This window comes from Trachurus trachurus (genome assembly GCF_905171665.1).
Source record: "Trachurus trachurus genome assembly, chromosome: 18".
Lineage (NCBI taxonomy): Eukaryota > Metazoa > Chordata > Actinopteri > Carangiformes > Carangidae > Trachurus > Trachurus trachurus.
In genome coordinates, this window is record NC_139909.1 from 18,813,882 (window position 1) to 18,835,518 (window position 21,637).

Below are 21,637 nucleotides of genomic sequence, written 5' to 3' on the forward strand. Positions count from 1 at the left end.
TAGGTGTAATAGGTGTCCACAGGAGGTAATAAACTGGATAAATGAATCTTTTTGTGTGTGGGTTTGGGGGTGGGATTTTATGGGTAGAGTCTGAGTCCAAGTATGAAAAGGGTCTCGATCACATCATTAACTGCCTTCTTAAGAAATCTCAGCCCAAAATAATTTAGTCTGAACAGTGTGTTAAGTATCAAATTTATTCTCAAGTACACAAACAAAGGTGGCAATATGAAATCAAACAATGTGACACTGTCAATGTCATTCTTTTTGAAATGTTGACTCTTCATTTAGCACCTTAGCAGTTGGGTTACACATGATTTATATAGTCACTCATACAAAAAATGAAATAGGTGAATAATGTGAGTCAGTAACATAAAAAATAAGCATGGGGGGTGGGGGGGGGTGCCTGGGCCGTTTTGGATCACAGTTACTTCAGATATACAGCGTTATGTAATCAAAAAGTACCGCTTTCATTTCCACCGACTTGTACCGTTGAGCCTCGACAGTCCCACACCGACAACCATGGTACTCCTCACAATAAGTTTGTGTGACAACTAGGCCTAGACAGTGATAACTAAAAACAAGTTCACCTGACACATTTGGACCTATTTTTCTTTTCACATTAGAGCTTGCGGTTTTTGTATTATTGCATTTACATAAGGAATAGTAGATATATACAGAAAAAAAAAGTTCATTGTCAAACAATGTTGGAACAAGAGGAGTTATTTTTACGTACTTGGAGTGTGAAAATGTCTCTAAAAATGCAAAGAATAAGGCACTTGATATACTCCTGTGCCGCCAACATGTCTGGCATGAAGATCCAGATGTAGGTAAAGGATTGTATCCTTTTCAAGTACACAGTGTACCTGGCGCCCTCTAGTGTTAAACTGTGGTCTGTGCGTTTCCTGGATGGGCAGCTCTCAGAGAAATGCTTGATTAGGGAAGGTGACTCCCTTCCTAAAGTATTATCTGATTTTTTTCTTTCCACTGCAGAGATAAGAATTTAGGTTTGTGTTATTTACTGTTTTTGAATGAGACACTAAACTTTTTGTGGACACATCTATTCAGAACATATCCCACATTTATCATGTTTTACTTTCGTCATATTTTTTCTTTGTCAATGTTAAACCCTGTTCTCACCAAATTTGTAACAAGTGCCCTCAATCCAATAGGCACCTGTGAGCTCGTCGAGCTTCCACCAGATTCCGGTCAAAGCCAGTGGGAGCCGCCGTACACCGACTTCACGTGAATGGTCGCTCAACACGGGGAAACTACATGACGTCCACGAAGAACTCGCTGGGGTTGCCCATGGCCAGGTGGAACGACTGGCGCGACGCAGTCAGCTCCGGCGGTACCGAGCCCAGGTCGCGGGTGGGCGGGGCGCCGGGCGGCCCCCCCGGGACGGAGGAGGGCGGCGGAGGTAAAGCCGGGTGCATGGCGGCCGTGGGCATCTGCTGCGTGTGAGGGAGGGCGTGAGCGGCGGCCAGGGCCGGGTGCGGGTGCTGGGGCACCATCATCACCATCATGGGGTTGTAGGGCAGGATGCCCGGCGGGTAGGGGGACATGTGGGGGGGCTGGGGCATGCGGTGGTGGTGCGAGCGCTGGGAGGAGGCGTGGCTGTGCTCGCTGGGGGCGGCCGAGCCGTGGCCGCGCCGCAGGCTGCTGCGGGTGGAGTACTCCGATTCGCTGCCGCTGCCGGAGCGCGAGTCGGCCCCGCCGCCTTCCCCGGCTCCGCCGGAGGGAGACTTCTCTCCTCCGCCCACGGTGCTGCCGGGACCTTTACTGCTGCGGCGTCGCTCGCCCTCGCTCCTCGTCGATCCGCTGCTCCGACTCCCTGTGGTCAGACAGAAAATACTTTTTAGACTCAGCTGCAACTGAAGAAGTACGAAATAAACCTTAATTTCTTTAAAGATTGAGACTCGACAGACATGAAGGTTGAAAACCAGATTTATTTATTGTTGAAAAATCAAGGCATCAGAAGATGAGCGTGTATTCAGACCTGTGGCCTGTTTTTTTGTTCCAATTCAGCAGCTAAAACGATACAATTGTTGCATTTTTCTTTTGGGTCGTTTGTTTTCACATGGTAACAGTCCCAAGCAGTCCAAAGTTGTAAACAAATGTCATGCCACCAACTGTTCTCTCATTGGTCAGAAATCTAACCCAGAAAGAGGAGGAAGTTACCAGGAAAAACAAAAACCATGGCACAGAGGTCCCAACAGGCCTGAAAATTAAAACCTGACCCACAGTTGAAGCCCAGACCTGAGCCGATCCGAGTCAACTGTATATATCTTTGGTCTGCAACCTGTCGGCCACATACAAAAAAAAAAAAAAAAGAGGCCGACCCGAATCATCCACTATGTTTTCGGCCTGAACCAGCAAGTCTGGTTGAGAACCATGGAACATCAGTAGCGTTGCCGTGTGTTGTGTCGGTTGCTGAGTTGATTATATTCTCACTGCAAACGAATCGCTCCAGGGCTCGAATGGAAGCGGGCCGAGACCAGCCCTTCTTGGCGATCTCAGCCCGCTTGTTTTATCCCACATTCGAGTGTGATTGCTGCGTCCAAACTAACAGTTCTTTGGGGTTAAACGCGCCCCGTTTTGGAATAACTGCTCCAAACGAGCCAGGTCTGAATACACCCTCAGGTATCCTCACATTCAGACCCCACTTTGGATCCAAAAACCTTATAATAAAATCCTTTAATTTCCATAATTCATCTGAATAGTGTTACTAATAAATCTGATTACTTGACGCAAAGCCACAGAAGACAATGTAAAAGTGTAAACTGATGTAAAACATCTACTACAATAACTCTTAGTAATTAGGTGAACTATGGAAAAGGTCAGAGTGATATAAATACCATGATAATATTCATGCTCACCTTCGCTGTGCTGGCTGCCGGTGCTGCCGGGGGCGTAGCTGTAGCTGGTGAGCTCGTGGTACGGAGGCGGCTGGCTGGAGTAGGGATGTGTCGGGTAGGGCTGGTAGGGGAAGGTGTGCATCATGGGCCACGGCGAGGCCCCGGGGAGCGGCAGGGGAGCCAGGGTGTCCTGGTCCGAGGCCCCGCTGGAGCCGTCGTTGTCGTTCAAGGACAGATTGGCCATGTCTTGATGGGAGACGAGGAGGAGATGAACAAATTATACAAAACACTTAAAAGATGGACTCATTACATATTTTTTATCATATTTCTTCTAGTATCATGTGACCTTTAATGTGAATATAAGATACATGAAGACATTTCAGTCATTGAAAGGTGTTTTCCAGCGCGTTATGAAGAGCTCCATTCAGAGCTCCTAAATTTAGCCGTGGCAGAACATTAAAGAAATCTCTCCATAACTGAGATGTCACATGTTCACCCGTGCGACAGCCAGTGTGTCTACAAAAAGGCCTGTGTGCAAAATATGATAATAACATTCAGCAGATTACAGCGGATCTACGTCAGCCTTCGGCAGTAACTCACAATTCTCACAGTCGCTCAAGTCTCCGAAGACGTAGTAGCACTGTTCGGAGAAGGTGATCTTGTTGACGGTGTGCCGGATGAAGCCGGCCTTCAGCAGGTTGCTGGCGTACTTCCTGGCTTCGCGGCGGTCCTGGAAGCCCTCGATGTGGTGGAACAGCCACTCCACCACATCTGAGCCTGGTGTCGAGCATAGAAACAAGAAAACTTTATTCATCTAAAAGTGTGCATGATACAGCAAAACATGTAAAACAATATGTTATATAATAAAGGGACGTGCAACATTTCAAAAAGGGCAGGATGCCAGCTACATTAGGAAAACCTGTATTTGCATTTTACACACACAGGAAGTATGAATGAAAAAAGGGCTATAATATGTTGTCCATCACACTGCAGGAAGCAGATATGATAGGAACTATCAGCAGCAGTAGATTAAGTTCAGAAATAAATTCCACAACAGCACAATTCAAACAGCAGGGACCAACAAATGCAAAGAAATGTGCCAAACATAGTTAACTGTTTGTGGTAAGCAGGACTTAATGTGGACAATTTCATCAATAAGAAGCAGGGCAAATCAAATCAAGGATTACGCAACACACATTTCCTAAAAGGCATTGTGTGATTTCTGTGCAGCCAGTGGCACAACACTTTTTTCGTGGTCACTAACCAACATCTTTAAAAGGAGAACTTAAAAAAAAAAGACATCAAAATATATCGGACGTTATTCACGGTTTCACAAAATCTGGAATCATCTCGTCTGATCGCCTGCTGGATAGATTTTTAACCATACCAAGAATGAAAATGCAGAAATTGCATACAGCCCAAAACATTTATTTTTCAAAAAGTACAAAATAGGGAAGCATGTTGTTTATGTAATTACTCCTTGTGATTCTGCTGCAGGTGATTCCAATTAAACAGATGTTTCCAGTCAAAACAGGCGCTCACATTAGTGCGCTCGCTAAGCTTTTTTTTTTTTCTCCCTCCCACAAGTCACACGGTTTGAATTCTGTGAACATAATGGCTGCCCTGTAAAATCCTGTGAGCCACAGAAAGTTCATGTAACTAATGTCCTTGTTGTTTCCACTCTTTTTTTTTTGTCTTACCGAGGAAAGCGTTGGGGATGGTGATTTTAAGCCACATGCGGTCCCGCACCTCCAGACCCGACTCCGGCGAAGCCATGGCCTTGGCAACTGAGGCCATGTCAGAGTGTAGTGATAGGTTGAACTCGTCAAAACCTAGACAGAGAGAGAGAAAGAGAGAGAGAGAGAAAGAGGGAAGAGCACTTTAGGAAATCTGAAGCGGAAGAAGTGGAGACAAGCGAGGATAAACGGAAAGAAATGACGGCGAGATGAAATCAGAACCGGGGTCAAAACGAGAAGGAGCTTTGAAGAGGAGGATCAAAGACAGGAAAAGCCATGGCCATCATTTATCACATCATATAACAGCAGTCGACGGAAAGGCAGACAGACAGATGTGAAAGATGATTCCTGTGCCGGTGTCATCGCAAGAGAAAAGACGGACAGAAGTTGTCACAGGAAAAAGATCCGTTACAATAACGACCATCAGTCAGGTGGAGAATATAGACGGGCTGACAAAGAAGGTGGGAAAGGTTTAAGAGTGGATATAGTTTTATGAGAAGATGGTGTGGATATGAAAAGAGCTGAGAATAAAGAGGAGAGGTCGGTTACAGGACAAAAGAGAGCGAGACAGATATAGAGAGGGGCTCTCACGTTCGGTCTCGGTGACGGAGGAGGAGGAGGTGATGGTGCTGAGGGAGGAGCTGCCTGGGTAGGGAGGGTACGCCCCGGTCATGGCCACAGAGTGACTGACCCACGCTGCCGGGTCGATGGGTCGGATGGGTTCATCTGCACAGACAGGAATTAGAAAAATAAAGAAATAAACGTAAGGGAACTCAATGACAGAAAAAGCCAGAGTCGTCGGCGAGTGTGAAGCGGAGAAGAGACTCACTGCGAGGCAGAGTGAAGTAGCCCTGAGGAGAAGGGTCCCAGCACTTGGCCACTGTGAGGATGATGGGCCTGAGGAACACCAACCAGACAGAAATCAGCATTATTTATAAAGACAATCACTGTCAAAGCTGGGGTTGGATAAAGTTTAATTCAATTCAATTTATTATCACATTCATGAAAAAACCTTTGTTAAACATGGGAGCCAGAGGCCGTTCTCCCTGTCATGTTGTTTGCAAAATGAAAAGGAGACACATTTAAAACAAGACAATAATTCAAAATGAATAAATTAATGAATGAATGACAATAATTCTAAAAAAGTTCAGAGAGCAGCGGCTCACCCCGGCTTGTGTACGATCTCTCTCAGCACCCGCACCGCATCGTCGTTACTCATGTTCTCAAAGTTGATGTCGTTCACCTTGGAGAGAATCAAAGCAAAAAGAGACCAAGTTTATTCACAAGCACCAAATCAAACACACGTGTAACCTTAACCACAATAATGAACCTGAAATGGTAATATGGTACAGTATGGTTCACTACTACTTAGTTTTCTAAGGGAATCATAGAGAACTAAATTTACCTTGGAATAGAAGACAATAGGAGTAGGGTGGGAAAAGCATGTGCTTTTTCCATGTTTTTTATTATAATAATGTTCAAAATAAACATGCATTCAAAAAAATGAGCCTCCGGGTCCTAAAAACAATGTTTCTGTACCAGCTTAAAAACATTCACCTAAACAGTCATTGGAAAGAAAAAGAAAAAGCATGAGGATCCTGATCCCTGCTCACCTGCAGCAGCATGTCTCCAGGCTCGATGCGTCCGTCTGCAGCCACAGCTCCTCCCTTCATGATGGAGCCGATGTAGATGCCTCCATCGCCCCTTTCGTTGCTCTGACCCACGATGCTGATGCCCAAGAAGTTGTATTTCTCTGCATCGTTGAGAAATCATAATATTATTAAACACGATAAACACATTAGTTAAATTGTACTGTAGTCCGTGGCTTCTGAAATCTGCACTGTGGTGCTTTACAGAAACACTGAGGCTCAGTCACAAACACTGTACGGACCCATGTTGAGAGTGACGGTGATGATGTTCAGGGACATTGTGGAGTCGGTGACGCTGCTGAAGGAGGAGGCCTGCGGCGGAAAACCAGAACATTCAACATAAGATTTACAGACGTAGACAGAGATGCAGAAGTGGAACAATGAAGAAAAAGATAAATAACTGTCTCTACGTACCCTCTCCAAGCGCGGAGGGCGCTGTTTCCTGCGTCGACGGTGCCGTTTGAGAAGCCTGGAGGCCGTGCTCTGCTCCGTCGCACTGCTGAACCTGAAGGTTCAAAGGTCACCAGGAGGTGAAAGGTCAGACGTAAACTTTTAATAGGCTCGTATAAATGTTCTCTTTCGTGCAACTTTGTCTCCATTTTGACCTTTCGTCTGATTCACAGAGAAGCTAATTAGCTACTCCTGAGTGATTTATTTTTATTTTTTGCTCTCATTACCGAACCAAACATCTGATCCTCATCAACCCGCTCAACTTAAATAAAAATAAAATAAGAAAACATACTAAAAAAAAACCTAAAATGCTGCCAGAGCATTTGACTTGTGGATTCATAAACCGACCGCAACACCACAAACTCCACACTCTGATGGAGTCATTTTAATCCAACTAGGATTGTGTTTTGTCACGAAGCCAGCTAAAATAAAAACGTCCCATTAAGACCTATTGTAGGAATTGTAGCCAAAACATGAAAATATAAAATGCACCGACAATCGCTTATAAATTAAACTGTTAAACAGTTTTTGAGTTGGGCCATGGAATAAGATTATATTTTTTATTTAATGATTAAACTGAACCTGTTATGATTGACTGAGACAAAGGTCTGATATGTTGTGGGGGAGTCAGGAGAGATGCTGGAGATGTTAACCCTGTGTATGTAGATGTATGTTATTTTTATCTTTGGATTAGTGCAGTTTATCTTTATAAGTATTTCTTGGTGAGTAATGTTTTTGTGTGTGCGTTTTTTTTTTTTATTAGTTTGTTTTTCATGTTATGTTGTTTTGTTCCTATCATTGTTCACATTCATATATGTTGGTCCTTTTGTTGCACAGTTAAAAAGCAATAACAAGTGTTACAAAACAAAACTGAACCTATATGCAATAGAAACACTGACTGGAAAGACTGGTCCCCCTCTCTTCTTCAGTCAACCCTCTCCTCACCTGCTCATGGTGTCGTCGTCCTCCGAGTCACAGAAGCTGGTCGTCTCCAGCTCGCTGCTCATCACGGTGCTGGAGCTCTCGTATCCTGCCAGGTGGCGCTCCAGACGACTCTGGCCGTTCATACGAGGCCCTGGGAGAGCGAGGGGGCGGGCGGACAGACAGACAGACAGACAGACAGACACGCGCCGTGAGTTTTTCATGTTTGCTCAAGTCGGTGTTTGCTTTTTTTTTTTTTCCTGTATAGATCACAAACATTCCTCGACATTCCTTGATTATATCACCGTCCTATTCAGTGTTTGGGTGCTGGGAGCACGCCAGGTCTGGATGGCAAACCATCCAAAAAAAAAAAGAGCATTTCCTCATCAGGACTGAGATCTTGTGTTTCTCACCGTGTTGCTCGATGCCCTCTCTGTGACGAGGTCTCTCCCTCCTGAAAGAAACTACAGACTCTGTCTCAGTCTGGTCGTCCAGCGTCTCCACGCTGCCCGTGGCGTTGGGACTGCAACACAAGGAGCAGGAGCACAGGTTGAATAATTAGAGCAATACGTTTCCAATATGCATCTGTTTTTAAGTAACATTTTAACCAAAGGCATCAGTGTTGTGTTAGTTGTGAACTGGAGTTTGTTTTGAACTGTTTGTTTTTTTTTATTCCACACATTCTTCTCTTTTGTCAAAATCTGGCAGCTATGTTACCCACAGTGCAACTGAACCACAGACAGTTCAGCTGCTGATTGTGGTTGTGTGTTATGCTAGTGGTGGCTAATACACCCCCAGGCTGCGAGCCTCAGACAAAAGCTGCAAATGATGATGATGGCAAAATTCACTTGTTTTTTTACTTCTTTTTTCATTTTCAAACATGTTAAAGGAAATAAAGGAAAACTCTCTTACACTTCGCAAATTGTAAAACTCCTTTTCCTCTGTTACGTTATACACGTTTACTTTTTCATTTTATATCATTCATATCATATCATTGTAACACTGCTGAACGATCTCAATTTCCCTCCTAGGGATTAATAAAGTATTTTCTATTTCTACTCTACTCTAGGAGTTGGTGTACTCTCATCGCCCTTTGGAGTTTCAACGTATAGTTCACTTTTTTGATGGTTTCATGGTGACAGATAATGTGATCCAGTTACTAGTCACTTCTGTGCAGACTTGCCAGACATACCATAATAAGATCTGATATTTAGGGATACTATTACGCTGCATCCAGAGAGACGGTCTGAAACTGGAACCTTAATCTCCTGTGGTTGAAGTTAAAGCTGCTCAGATGACGGACCACCCGTCAGAAGTAAAGAGGGCTTCATGTGATGACTATCAACCCAAGGTCAGCCATCCAATCAGCATATAGCAACGAATCAACCAATCGGATTAAAGCTGCATAACAAATAGACTGATTCAACACTCAAATAATCAAAACACATCCACAAACTAAGCAATCAACTATATTATTACAAATTCAAGTGAAATTTGAAGGAACCATAAGTTCATTAAAATCTTATCAATTCCCTCAGGGTGTTACCAACATCTCTCATTCATGAAAACAAAACACCGACAGACAACCTGAAAGCACAACGCAGAAGACTGATCACACACATAGACACAGACAAAGAAAGTGTTGGTTCATGACGACAGAGAAATGAAAAAAAAACAGACTTTTCCTGCCCCGTCAGTCACAGCGAACGCACCACGTGAAAAATTACATTTAATTTTCCGAGTATGAGCGACGGTGTTGATCAAGCTCCAAATACAGCATGGAAAGTAATAACCGACGTGGTTAATCCTGACCGCACATTTAGCCAAGTTAAAAAGAAATTGTTGAATTTGAAATTCGAACTCAAAAAGCCATCCGGCCGCCACCGACGTCGTGCGGCCAAAAGGAGACGAGCTCCAAACACAAGAAATGAATGAGTGCGATGCAGCTGTAATGGGAGGTTGCACTGATGGATCTGAACTCCGTTTGACCCTCGAAACCAGAAGTGAAGTGCTCCAGACAGAAAACTAGTCGAGGAACAAAGATCTCTGGTTAGATGTTATTAAAATTACATAGTGTGTCTTGGCCTCCACATGCTCAACATGCTCTGTTCAAATTAGAAGCAAAACGCAGATGCTACAGACAGCGGTGAAAATAAAAAGACGAGTTAAATGATACCATTTCACTCTGATGATCAGGCATCTGTGTAACATTAGAGGATTTATTGACAAACTCAGTGATTACGGTCCAACTCTGGATTTCTCTGAGGAATATTTCAGCATTTTTCAGTTCGTTGTTTTGGTTTCACAGCCGACAACTCTCCCTTTCTCAGCAGTCTGTCAGTTTGATGTGTTGAAAAATGCTTTCAACACATCAAACTGACAGACAGGGTTTTCTTGTGACCAGTCATCACAGTAAACATGAGGAGCAGGAAATTAGAAACAGAGCAAAGTGGTTGATGCTAACCTGGATGTGTAAAGAGAAAACTGTTCTTAATTTAAACTTAATAAGGTGATAACAAATAAGTCAGTACTGTGTATAATGTAGGGCTGGGGAATTAATCGAAAATCAAACAAAACTGACATTTAGGGCCTCTAACGGTCATAATCCTGCCCGTGTCGATTAGTTTGGTTTTTCCCCTTTAATTCTCACCCTACTATTGCACCATCCCCTGAAAAACACACGACTGGCTGTACTGGCTCGCCCGCCGCTGGTATAGAATCTGGGTGGACGCACAAGACACACACGAGCTAACATGTCCTTTTCTGTTTATAATTTCCTCTCATTCACTTCACACTGTAATCATCCAGTAATCATAATCGAGGTAAAAAGTTCCATTATTCGTGATTTTGATGTTTGCAATAATCTCCCCAGCCCTGGTATAATCCTTGTTGCAATGTCCTATAACTGGCCCAAAAAAATACTATTACAGGTTTAATGGTATCTTAAAAGAAAAACAGAGTTACTTGTTGATACTTAAGATTTAAAAATGCGAAGGCAACAAAAGAAGATCATTTTTTAAATCAGATTGGTTGACTTTGGCGTTTTGAAAGAGCTGGCCACATTAACAACGAGGGCAGCTTCAGCTTAGATCCGGTTCAAATGAGCTGTACTATTCTTGCTATTCTTGTTGTAACCTGAGACTGGGAGTGTGAGATATTCAGGAAAAAAAAATACAGTATCTTGGTTACAGCTACGTGAGAAGCACAGATGTAAAGGTGAATTACGTTACTGTGTTTGGCCTGGTGATGCCCCCCTCCCTCGGGGGGTAAATATACAGTAACGTAAGTGTTTCAAATCAATGCGAGCTCTCTGCTTACTGGAACGAGGGCGGCCTGGAGTCCCCGATGCCCCCTGTCCTCTCTGCGGGTGGGGGCGGCAGGGGGGGAGGAGGGGGCGACGGCTGGGTGGGCGTTTCCACGGGAGGAACCACGGCCACTGGAGGCTCTGCTGCTGGAGCGTCTGAAGATACCAGCTGGAAGAGAAAGAGAGGAGGAAAAGAGAGAAATATATTCAGAGACACGAGAAGAAGGAAATATTTAAGGTAAAAAAAAACAAAAAACAGGATTCATGGTGGTGGAGGAAAAAGAAGAGAAATATGTGGAGTGGAGAGAAACTGGCACAAAACACATCGTACAAATTGAGAGCGGGCAGGGAGAAGAAAAGGGTGAGAAAATGAGAGGAATGAAAGGAGGAGGAAGAAGAGAGCACAGGGAGGGGAAACGGGTAAGATGTCAATTACTTTGACACAGAAACACTGTACTCTTTTCAGCCGGGCGTCTCAGGGGCAAACTGAAACGCTATCCTACACTTAACCTGTCTCTCTTCATTATACTACAAAAGTGCCCACAAAACACACACACACACGGTAACACACATAGCAACACACATCAACAATCAGGATGAATGTCACATGGACTCCAATTACAGAAAGGAAAAAAAGAAAAGTGTAGTTAAGAGCAGTTAACTAAAATATGAGCTAAAAGGTAAAAAAAATATATATATATTTTCTATTGGTACTGGAAATATTAGCAACACAGCACTTCCTGGTGTAAACGCAGCTCATTCGGTGGAGTTCACGTAAACAAGCTGAGCGTTCCCCATCAAAACAACTTAACCAACTGGAGCCCATCAGCGCTGAAGAGACGGACGCTCTCCCTCTTAACTGAGTCATCCCCTCCCCACTAATGGCTATGTGACTATGAAACACTCGTCTGCTGGGATCCCTTCATCCATCTTGGCGTGCAGATCACATATCAGTCCCTCTGGTCTCCGCGGCTTTGTTCCCTTCTCTTTTTTTAATGCCGTTCCCTCCTTCTTATGCACTTAACAGATGCTCCGGCCTCAAACCTGCTTATCTGGGCCAAGTCGCCCGTGTTTTGTCTGCATTCAAATGTAACCTGCTGGGTGGGGTGCAACAACGGGGCCTTCTGCTGGAAAGAGGGAAAGCATAAAGAAAAAACACTGTAGCTGGCACTGTTCGCTAACTGGTGACACGCTGTGCTGCTTGTAACTCGCAAGCTTGGATTTCGATTAACATGAGGAGAGAAACATTCGGCTTCCTCATGATTTACTCGGCGCACTAAAAGGCCGCCTTGTTGCATCTTCAAATAATCATCGTAACGTGCTGAGTTATTGCACCGTGTCATGTATCTGCGCTGATTTTTACATCAAGTATAAAAATAAAAAAGAAACTCTGGCGCTGAGCAGCCACTGTGGTAGGAACGACCGTCCAGACTGCTGCAGCTCAACAGAACAGCGCTGCTGTAAATACCACTTTTACCAAGTTTATGAGTGTATGTCAGTAATGTGTGTGTAGCTGTGTGGGGCTCGACTGCACTTCTAGTTTTTTCTCTTCAACATTTGCAGACATAATAATTTTTTTTTAACTCTAAATACAATGCTGTCAGTATTGAAAAAAGCAGTTTAAACATTTTATCCATCATTAAAGGGATAGTTCAACATTTTGGCAAATTGGCCCATTGCCCTATTTCTTGGTTTCCCTCATCAAACTCATCAAATACACAATCCAACAACTCCAAAACGCTCTGGTGGACAAGTTGTGACCTGCACATTCACCACGCTATGAGATAATAACGAGACAGAGTTGTTTTAGAAGTAAATTAATGCAAAACCGCTGACACGGGTTCCCGTCGGGGGCAGTTTTACAGCAAGCAGTCTCTGCATTTACTCGAAAACGACTCTGTCTTGTAACGTTCTGTTATTACCTCATAGCGTGTTAAATGTGCAGGTCACAACTTGTCCACAAGAGTGTTTTGGAGTTGTTGGATTGTGTATTTGATGAGTTTGATGAGGGAAACCAAGAAATCCCATTAGCCTCCGTAGCGTAGCTCTGAGCAGCTTGCGGCTCTGCTCCGCCGATCTAAAAGTAGCTTGCACCGACAATTAAAGGTAACAAACCTACTCCTAAAAAAAATTATGGCAATGGGCCAATTTGCCAAAATGTTGAACTATCCCTTAAAGTAAATTCTATGGCAGCACAGTCATGTTCACTCAATCATTGATAATGTGTACTTAATAAACTGGCTGCTGAGTGTGTTGTGTCTTTCAGGTTATTTAATTTATTTGGGAAATACCAATTCAAGAGATGTCACAGCTGGCTGCCTGTAAAGATATTATACGCCTGAGGAACATGTTCCCCACTTGGCTCTAAAACCTTGTTCTTGTTGTTTGTTTTCTTCCTCTTCTAACCTCATCAGGGCTCCAGATTGTGCCTATGTGGGGGCAGTTTTGCTCCTATATCTACTTGCGCATGTGCAACCAGTAAATTTGACGTTTTTTTTTTGTTGGTTTTTTTAACACTGGTGAAACATGGAAGGAACGACTCAAACAATCTGTAATCTACCATCATCACAGGTGGCTGCCGATGTGTGTGATGATCATGAATGAAAAGGACATTTCTATTTGCACCCCTACATTTTCTGCTGTGCTCTGAAACTGTTTAGTTCTGGGCCACTGTGATCCTATAAAAAATGTTAGTCTGGAGCCCTGACTCATCTTTAAATGTTATAATGGAATTTCAAAAATTCCAGATTTAAGAAAAATCTTTGTCGTAATGGAGTCACACCACAATGAAAAAAGGGAGAGCGCTCTAATGGCAGCTGTGATGAACATTTTTATGGTCTTGCTAAACCTACAGTGCGCTGTTGGCTGCAGTGACTCAGACTGTGTCTAAAGCTCAGAGAACATTTTTCTCACAGATCTCCTCTCTGCTCTCGTTCTTCCTCTTTAACCTGACTGAACCGTCTCTGTTTCAGGCTTCCCACTCTTTCCAAACGTTATTCCCCGAAATGTTTTGTTACAACACTCTCTCTCAAGGATAAGCCTCGACTACGAGAGAGCGTGATGTGGCAATATGATAAAACATTATGCAAATTTAATGAATGAAATCTGAACTTTAATTACTGCATTTTAATGCTGCTTGTTAGACAAGATCATTAGTCTGAGGGAGGTCTGGCAGGATGCACAGGAACAGGAACAGTGGTTTCTGCAAACAGCCGCTGGCTGATAATCTTGGCCGACTCCTCAGATAAAAGCCGAGTCTTGACATTTTCAGACAAACCACAGTGGGAAATTGTTGAAATTAGGTCACTTTAAAAACTCTGAACAATGGGTAACAGTGAAATCTGTACGGCTTCTACTTTTTTTGTTGTTGCTTGTATTAAAAATATGCAGCAGCAGGTTTATTGTTCCTCACCCATGACACCACTCTGCCGTTGAAACATGGCAACTTGGCACTGTCGTCGGAAATCTCTTCTTTCACCACCCTGGAGAAGAGAGACAGAGGAGAGAGAGCGTTAGGACGTATGAATTGTTCAGCCCTCATAACATTATGGGATGGTATGTGCTATCAGCGTGGCACAGAGGAGGAGGGGGGAAACAGTACACCGAGGCTTTAGTCTGGTCGTAAAGAAAAACTGTGGCACAGCAGGCAACGGTTTACATTACTGACACATTACATTAAAATTATTAGGCTGCAACAACAACGTGGCCGAACTAAATCATATAGCAGAGTTATTGGTCCGACTCCCTCTACATGTGGGACCAGGTGTTTTATGTATCAGCCTGTGGCCGACACAACGCACTGCAGCAGCTTCAGCAGAGACGGACTTCACCTTTAATCACATGTTTATAACACAACAGCTCGACGGTTGGTTTAAAACGTTAGGATAATTCAATCCTAGCTTAAGACAGACTGTATATGAAAATAAAGTACTTGTTACAAGCCTATACATCCCTCTTTCATCATCATTGGTCTTCTGTTGTTCCTTGTTTTGTTTTTGTCTCTAGTTTGCTTTGTTTCTTTCTTAAAAACATAAAAATATAGCCCTGATGAAGACCAGTGCTGGTCGCAACACGTTGGCTGTGATTTTTAAACTTACTGTCATGTAAAATAAAGGCATTTTAATTTGTTTTGATGTGTTTTTGCACTTTGTGTCAAATTTTAAAAACTTTTGGGGAGCAAACCACACCTAAAATTTCCAAAGAGCGCCTGTGGATAATCCAACAACAAGACCCAACAGCACTTCCACTTTTTTGGTTTAAAATTTTTTTTAAAGTTATATTCTGCACATTGCTGCTGATTCACAGCGACTGTAACGTCCCAGTTTCTGTTTTCAGCACTTTATTTAACATTACACATTTTTACAGTACCGTGACAGTATGTTTTGATTCGCTGTTTCTTTCCTGATAATAACTGTGAACCAAGAGATTGATGTCTGTTGTGTAATGTGATCTGTGATAATACAAAAATAAAATAAAATAAAAGCACATCCTCTGAAAATGACTTGAGGAAATATTTATTGATAAAATCATGTCTGTTTTTGTTTTTCGGGTAAATTAGTAGCCTGTCAAATCAAAGTGCGTTAACCAAACTGACACAGTAAAGATGCAATGCTCATTGATCTGTAACTTTCCCTGTAATGACTCAATACACCTGGTAAAATACAGTCTCACAAAGTCTCTTTGATAAATCCTCTCAGTTTCTGTGTACATTTTCTATTGTTACGATTTTCCATCTTTTCCTGTGTTAAACTGAGGATATTCACGTTGGTATTTTAATCCTCGTAACTGTGACTTCCACGTGTGGGATCAATACAGTTTATCTTTATCTTATGTCTCTTTGCATCGTTATAAGTGGTTTAACCGACCAATAAAAGCAACCATTCAGTCCCTGAGCTTTAATCTGCATCCTCAAACAAAAACCCGCTCGTAATCCACCACTAATAATATCACTGGGATTCTGCCTTGGATCTAATATTATTACCAAAATACCTCCCGAGCCTGAAGCCATGACTCAGCTCAGCAGATATCAAAGAAAAGAACAAATGAAACCAATTTGCTTCCTCCGGCAACGGCAAAGCAAGAAAGAGAGAAGGAGAGAGAGACGCTGTGGAATTTCTTCTGTCACGGCGATGAGTTAAACACACACTCTTAATGCCTTTTGTGCCTCCTTGCAAATTACACAACCCGGTCACCGAATATGTACGCAAACACAACAACAGTAAAGTAACCTCTGGGAAGACGGAGACGCTGCCTGCTGCCAGAGGCCCCCAGCCTCCGCCGGTCCTCAAAGGCAACACATCCGTCTGGCTGCCCTCCTCCTCCTCCTCCTCCTCCTCCTCCTCCCCCTCCTCTTCCTCCTCCTCTGTGACTGTCAGAAAGGCAAACACTCGGCTTCAGCTATGTAATTTCCACACACACACACCCCCTCATCCCCCCAGCAGAGCAGACTGCCACTACATTATTACAGGAGTTGGCCGACGGGACAAGTGCCACACAGAGGACACGAGTTCGGCCGCTCCGAAAAACCTTCCTTCAACAAAAGTTTTCTTCTCTCCAGCTTCCAGCTCCGAGCTCCGTTGGCCAGTGCGCCTCCTCTCTCATGTGTGTGAGACTTGGTCAGGCTCCACTGGGCTTTCGTAAGCAGCTGTTGAGAGCTGGTTTTGTGGGCGAGTGTTAGCGTACGGCCAGATTGTTGTGGGCACTGGTGGGGAGCTGCTGCAGGAAGCCGTAGCACTCGAGAGCCATGTGTGTGTACGGCTACTGGTTGATGTTGGGCAACAAATATTTCCCTTTCTCTGATCTCGTCTGATTTATTCAACTCCCCTTCCTCTTCCTCACGTGCTGCGACTAGACACACTGCGTCTCCCGACAGCAGCAGATGAGCTGATGCTGCATTCTTCTCCTCCGGGGGAATGTGATCGTCTTCATTCCTTCAACCCTCCAAACAAACAAGTGACCGGCCGGAGCCATTTTCACACACACTCTGAAATACCTCGGCATGTTTCAGAGGTCGCCTGTCCTATTATTTGAGTCCAGTTGTTGGATTTCCTAAAAAGCCTCAACTTTTTAACCCCCCTCCTCCTCCCTACCCCACTTCCTCTTTCCCCCCCGTCCCTTGCTACCATTAAATTCCTCACACCCAACACAGCATCTCTTCTCTAACAATGAATCTTAGTGCAGCAGCTCCCCAATCCCCTTTACAGCGCACGAACACGGCAGAATATCTAATAACTCAGGGAGTGAACACCACCCGAGCTCTTTCTTTCTTGCTTCCTTTCTTCCCCTCTCTCCCAGTGGACGACCCCAGAAACCCCAGCAAATGGCCTCCGTCCAGCCCCAGGTTCCCAGCGCCGGGCCCTGGCCCCGGCCCTGCGCTCTCTCTCTCTCTCTCTGCTGCATGGATCCCCCCCCGCCCCCCGCACCCCCACCTCACTGCCACACACACAGCTCTGGCCGACAGCTGGCCTCGTACCAGGGCAAATGAAAACACACACTATTACACACTCCTCTCCTGGGTCGGAGAGAGAGGGAGCAAGAGAGAGGGAGAGAGAGAGAGAGGGGGGGGAAAACACGTCCCGGCTTTGATTGGACAGCTGACTCAAAGCTATGTTTGAAATTTTTTCATCTGAACTCAGTCGGAGATATTCAAATGGGAGCATGTGATGCCACGCTGCGCAATTTAAACCTAAGAAGAAGGTTTTTCTCTTTAAAAAAAAAAAAAAAAGACGTTTCCTCGCTTTGGAAAATCACTAACATTGTGCGCTCACTTTCAAGCGTACAGGGCCTAAACTTAATAATGTCCATGTCCAGTTACGCAGGGACAAGCTCCCAATTTGACGGCTAACTCGGAAATTACCCCGGGGATTGTGGTGAGGCCGGTCAAGTTAAAATAATCAAGACCATATAACAATTGCACATAATGGCTGCACACATTCATTACGTGGACACACACGTCAGTTCATTAGCGACGGCTCAAACTGATGTGCGGTCCGGCAGTAAAATCCTCTCTCCGACCGTGACAGTTACAGCGTTCACTTATTGTTGAGACACTTTTAAAGAGCTGCTGATTAATAGTTATTTTGAAGGTGATTAGTTTTGCATTATATTATAGGTTACGCAGTCTGACTTCATTCATGTGACTGTCATTCATTGGTCATTTATTGGAACAATGTTAAAACTGGAAATGACCATGCATTCAAGTGATTACTTAGCATAACTTAAAGGGACAACGAGGAGTTTTGGAAATCGAAGTGTTTTCACACTACATTTCCCATGAGCCCACGGTGAAAGAAGAATGTTTTCATTGATCAAGAATGAAAGTCGGAGGTTCGAAGACGATCAGATACCGCCGTAGCTCCGACCATAAACGGCGATTCGGCGGTGTTGTTCCCATGACTCGTCGGGCAGGGTCCGCGAAACCGAAAGTAGGAAATGCTGGACGAGATGACCACTAAATAATAATATCAACATAACGATAAAGACAAAGTGATATATTTATCTAAAATGGACCCATCAACAAGTGTGGGTAACGTAGATTCATCCACAATATGAGACTTTTTTATAACCAATGGCAAACTCATCGTTGTCCCTTTAATGTACATCTCTTTAGGTTTTCAATAAAGAATAATTACATGAACATGTCATCTTGGGATCTAAATGGATATTTTCCGCAACTATCGATCAACAATTGATTGGGTTAATCTGTAAACTCCAGATAATATCATGAGTTGCAGACCTACACAATATTTATGAACCATCACAGAAGTTTAAACGTTGAGTTTACCGGTAACTCATTACCACAGTAAAAAAAAGTTTGCTTAGTAACACTCAGTAAAAGCTATAGAGATATCGTATTCAGGGCTACAAAAGATTATCCCCAAATTTTGTCTATTTTTGAAAGGAAATTGTGAATAAATGAGTCTGTAATCTGCCACAACTATGGCCGCTCTGAGCCAAAAGTGATGTGGCAACACTGACCGAGCATTTATAATATTGCAGCTCGCCTCCTTTTGGGTGAAACTGCATTTTTTCTTGATAGATTAAATTATCAAAATAGTGGCCAGCATATTTAAATGAATCATCTCCCTGTGCCAAGCCAGATGTTGGGCATTTTTAAAGGCACTTACCACGGATTTTCTGACCCAACTCTCTAATAGTCAGTTATTGATGTTGCTACTATTAATATTCAGCTCGTGCAAGAGGCCCTAATAATGAAAAGACATCTCATCCATTTCATCTTGTTTGTTGGAGTTGATGTTGCAGCTCCTCTTGGCACATGCTGCGGTGGTGGTGCCATCCAAAGAGGAAAAAGAGGCAAATAGCCCGGCCTTAACGCTCATCCAAGACTACAATGCATTTAACAGAAGCCCTAAGGGTCTCACTGGGTGAATAAACCACAAACATGCATTCCTCTGCAGGAAAATGCACAGCAGCCACACACACAAGAAAAAAAAAAAAAAGATTAATTGATAGAGGAGAGGAGACAGCTCTTTCTGGAGGAGTGGGCTGGGAGAAAGGGGAGAGGACGGGAGGAAGCCAGGGAATGAAAGGATGGCTGGCAGGCCAAAGTGTTAAAGAGGGGGAGACAAAACCCTGGCTTCAGTCCCCGAAAAGAAAGAAAAGGCGAGGATTTCACAAGATGATGGACTGAAGGAGGGAGGGAGGGAAGGAGGTAGGGAGGGATGAGGATTATGGTAAAGAAAAAGCAGCAGGGACAGGGAATGCCTCCCATTGTAATGATGATGTTTTCTGAGAAATGCCCCTGCCGACATACCCCTCAGTATTTATAGAAGCACTTAGATATTCATCAGCAGTCATTATTATAACTCTGCAGCAGCAGCTTCTGATTAGGGGGATGTGTTGGTGCCCTGGCTGGGTGGCTTTACTCAAGTTCACACTGTGTGTATGTGTGTTTGTGTGTATACATTATTAAAGTTATTCCCTGTGCTGTGAAGTGTCGTGTAGTGTTGTGTGCTGTGGGAGAAATATGCGACAGCAGGTCACAAGATAAGATTGCATGACTTTTTGACACGCAAACAAGAAGCATGCATTACATTGCAATGCCTTTTCTTTTTCTTTTTTACGCCCTTTCAAATTAAAAGTCAAGCTAAAGTTAAAGCTCCTCCTTTAAGACAAAGTATTGTTTTCCACCTTTTTGTTACCTATACTTGCATGAGGTGTTTACTAAACTGTGTATTAGCTTTTACACCCCCTCCCCTCCTCCCCCCTTTCTCTCTCTCTCTCTCTCATTCTGCATGCAAAGCACACACACTCTTTTCTAACTAATGGAAAGAAAAAATAAATCACAGCAGCAGCAGCAACAGCTCACTCACCCGAAGTCCTGGTCCATAGACTTGAAGAAGAACTTGTAGTTGGGTTTGTTCAGGACCTGTTTAAAATCCAGCAAAGTGATATTTTCGGCAGCAATGGGTATCTTCACCAAATACGGCGTCTCCTCTTCGTCGATGTGATAAATTATTTTGGTTTCCGCCATCTCTGCGGTCGGGTTTTTGGGTCTCTTACCTCCCACCCCCCCTCAAGCTTGAAGTTTAAAGAAGAAAAAAGAGGCGAGGTAGCGTTAACTTTGTTGGGCTGGCCGGTGAGGGAGTTAGCGGCGGAGCTAGCTCGGTGGCTAACGAGACGGCAGCAGCAGAGGTGAAACGATGATGGCCACTGAGGTTTTCAGTCCGAGCCGGAGAGGACGTAAAGTGTTAAAACCTGCTCTTAAAAACTCCGAGCTCCGACTTTACACGACCTCTAAAAAAAAAAAAAAAAAAAAGAAAAGCAAAAGAAAGACTCAAAACGCATTCATTCCCCCCTGTGACCGAGGGGCGGAAGAAAAAGAAAACGACGGACACGCTACATTCACACGACCTAAACTACCAACAACTTTTCTCCCCCAACAAAAACATACAGGGGAGGGGGTCTGAAAAACTTTTCTCCACTTTATGCGAGCCAGCCAACGCGGCGTGTGACGTCAACACGCAGCCCCCCCTCCTTTCTTTTACGTTGCCATGCCCCCCCGCCTCCCTCGAGCCCCCGACGTTTATTCTATTACTAAGAAAAATAGGTATTAGGCTAAATACAAGGGGGAAAAAGACTGGTTGTGTTTAACCAACAGGAAATCCACATATTTTCACGTGCTGAGGTTTAAATGTTTAATGAAACCTAATTTTTAAACACTTTTCACTGTTTTTACTTAAAATGAGCATTTAAATCTGGGATTTGGGATTAATCTAATGCACTGGTAAAAATCATGGGCTAAATCTAGCTATATTAATATTGGCTCATTAATAAACTCTCTGCTTTTCAACACTCATTTAAGTGCTGTTTTCTTTCACACAGCAAATTAACATTATGTATAGGCTAGGTGTTGTTTACATCACTGTAGCTGTTAAGCCATGTATGTAAACTATGACAATAAAGCAATGAAGTAATAAGTATATACAGCGGTATAATTAAGAATGAATAGCCTACTTTAAATTCTACGTAATTACAGGGATGATCACGAATTAGACAAAATGAGCCCCTGTGCCCCCTAAGGTAAATGACACTTTAATGAAATGCAACTTTACACTACTCAATCAGAGTGGTGTTTTTAATTTACTATGGGTTTTTTGTAAAACAAAGTGCTCTTGCCATATTTTACACAATGGGCCAACCCATCAACACATATAGACCAACACATTATTATTTACCTTTCCAACTTTTCTGTAATTTTCT

At 43.5% G+C, this 21,637-nt stretch overlaps 2 protein-coding genes across 4 annotated transcripts in view; one reads left to right on the top strand and one right to left on the bottom strand.

Moving 5' to 3' along the window:
- Positions 1-21,637, top strand: part of per1b (period circadian clock 1b) — a gene marked incomplete at its 3' end in the record, with an annotated part of 402,390 nt that overhangs the window by 261,896 nt on the left and 118,857 nt on the right. The window lies entirely within an intron of this gene.
- Positions 218-20,810, bottom strand: dvl2 (dishevelled segment polarity protein 2). Of its 3 annotated transcripts, none has more exons than XM_083993002.1 (15): positions 20,248-20,810; positions 14,328-14,397; positions 10,930-11,084; positions 8,025-8,134; positions 7,636-7,765; positions 6,655-6,745; positions 6,483-6,552; positions 6,205-6,344; positions 5,758-5,834; positions 5,421-5,488; positions 5,183-5,317; positions 4,556-4,687; positions 3,456-3,632; positions 2,877-3,101; positions 218-1,831 (listed from the first exon to the last, which is right to left on the bottom strand). In XM_083993002.1, the coding sequence occupies exons 1-15, from the start codon at positions 20,406-20,408 to the stop codon at positions 1,269-1,271; spliced, it is 2,304 nt and encodes a 767-aa protein (XP_083849128.1). In that variant the 5' UTR covers positions 20,409-20,810; the 3' UTR covers positions 218-1,268. The 3 variants fall into 3 exon arrangements, with proteins under 3 accessions (XP_083849128.1, XP_083849127.1, XP_083849126.1); XM_083993001.1 differs by having other exon boundaries at positions 5,183-5,326; XM_083993000.1 differs by having other exon boundaries at positions 6,483-6,745.

Coding starts and splice junctions, on each gene's coding strand:
- dvl2 (XM_083993000.1), bottom strand. CDS start 20,408: ATGGCGGAAACCAAAATAATTTATCACATCGACGAAGAGGAGACGCCG. Junction 4,688..5,182: donor CTCCGTCACCGAGACCGAAC/GTGAGAGCCCCT, acceptor CTCTCTGTCTAG/GTTTTGACGAGTTCAACCTA. Junction 3,633..4,555: donor CATCCCCAACGCTTTCCTCG/GTAAGACAAAAA, acceptor GCTCGACACCAG/GCTCAGATGTGGTGGAGTGG.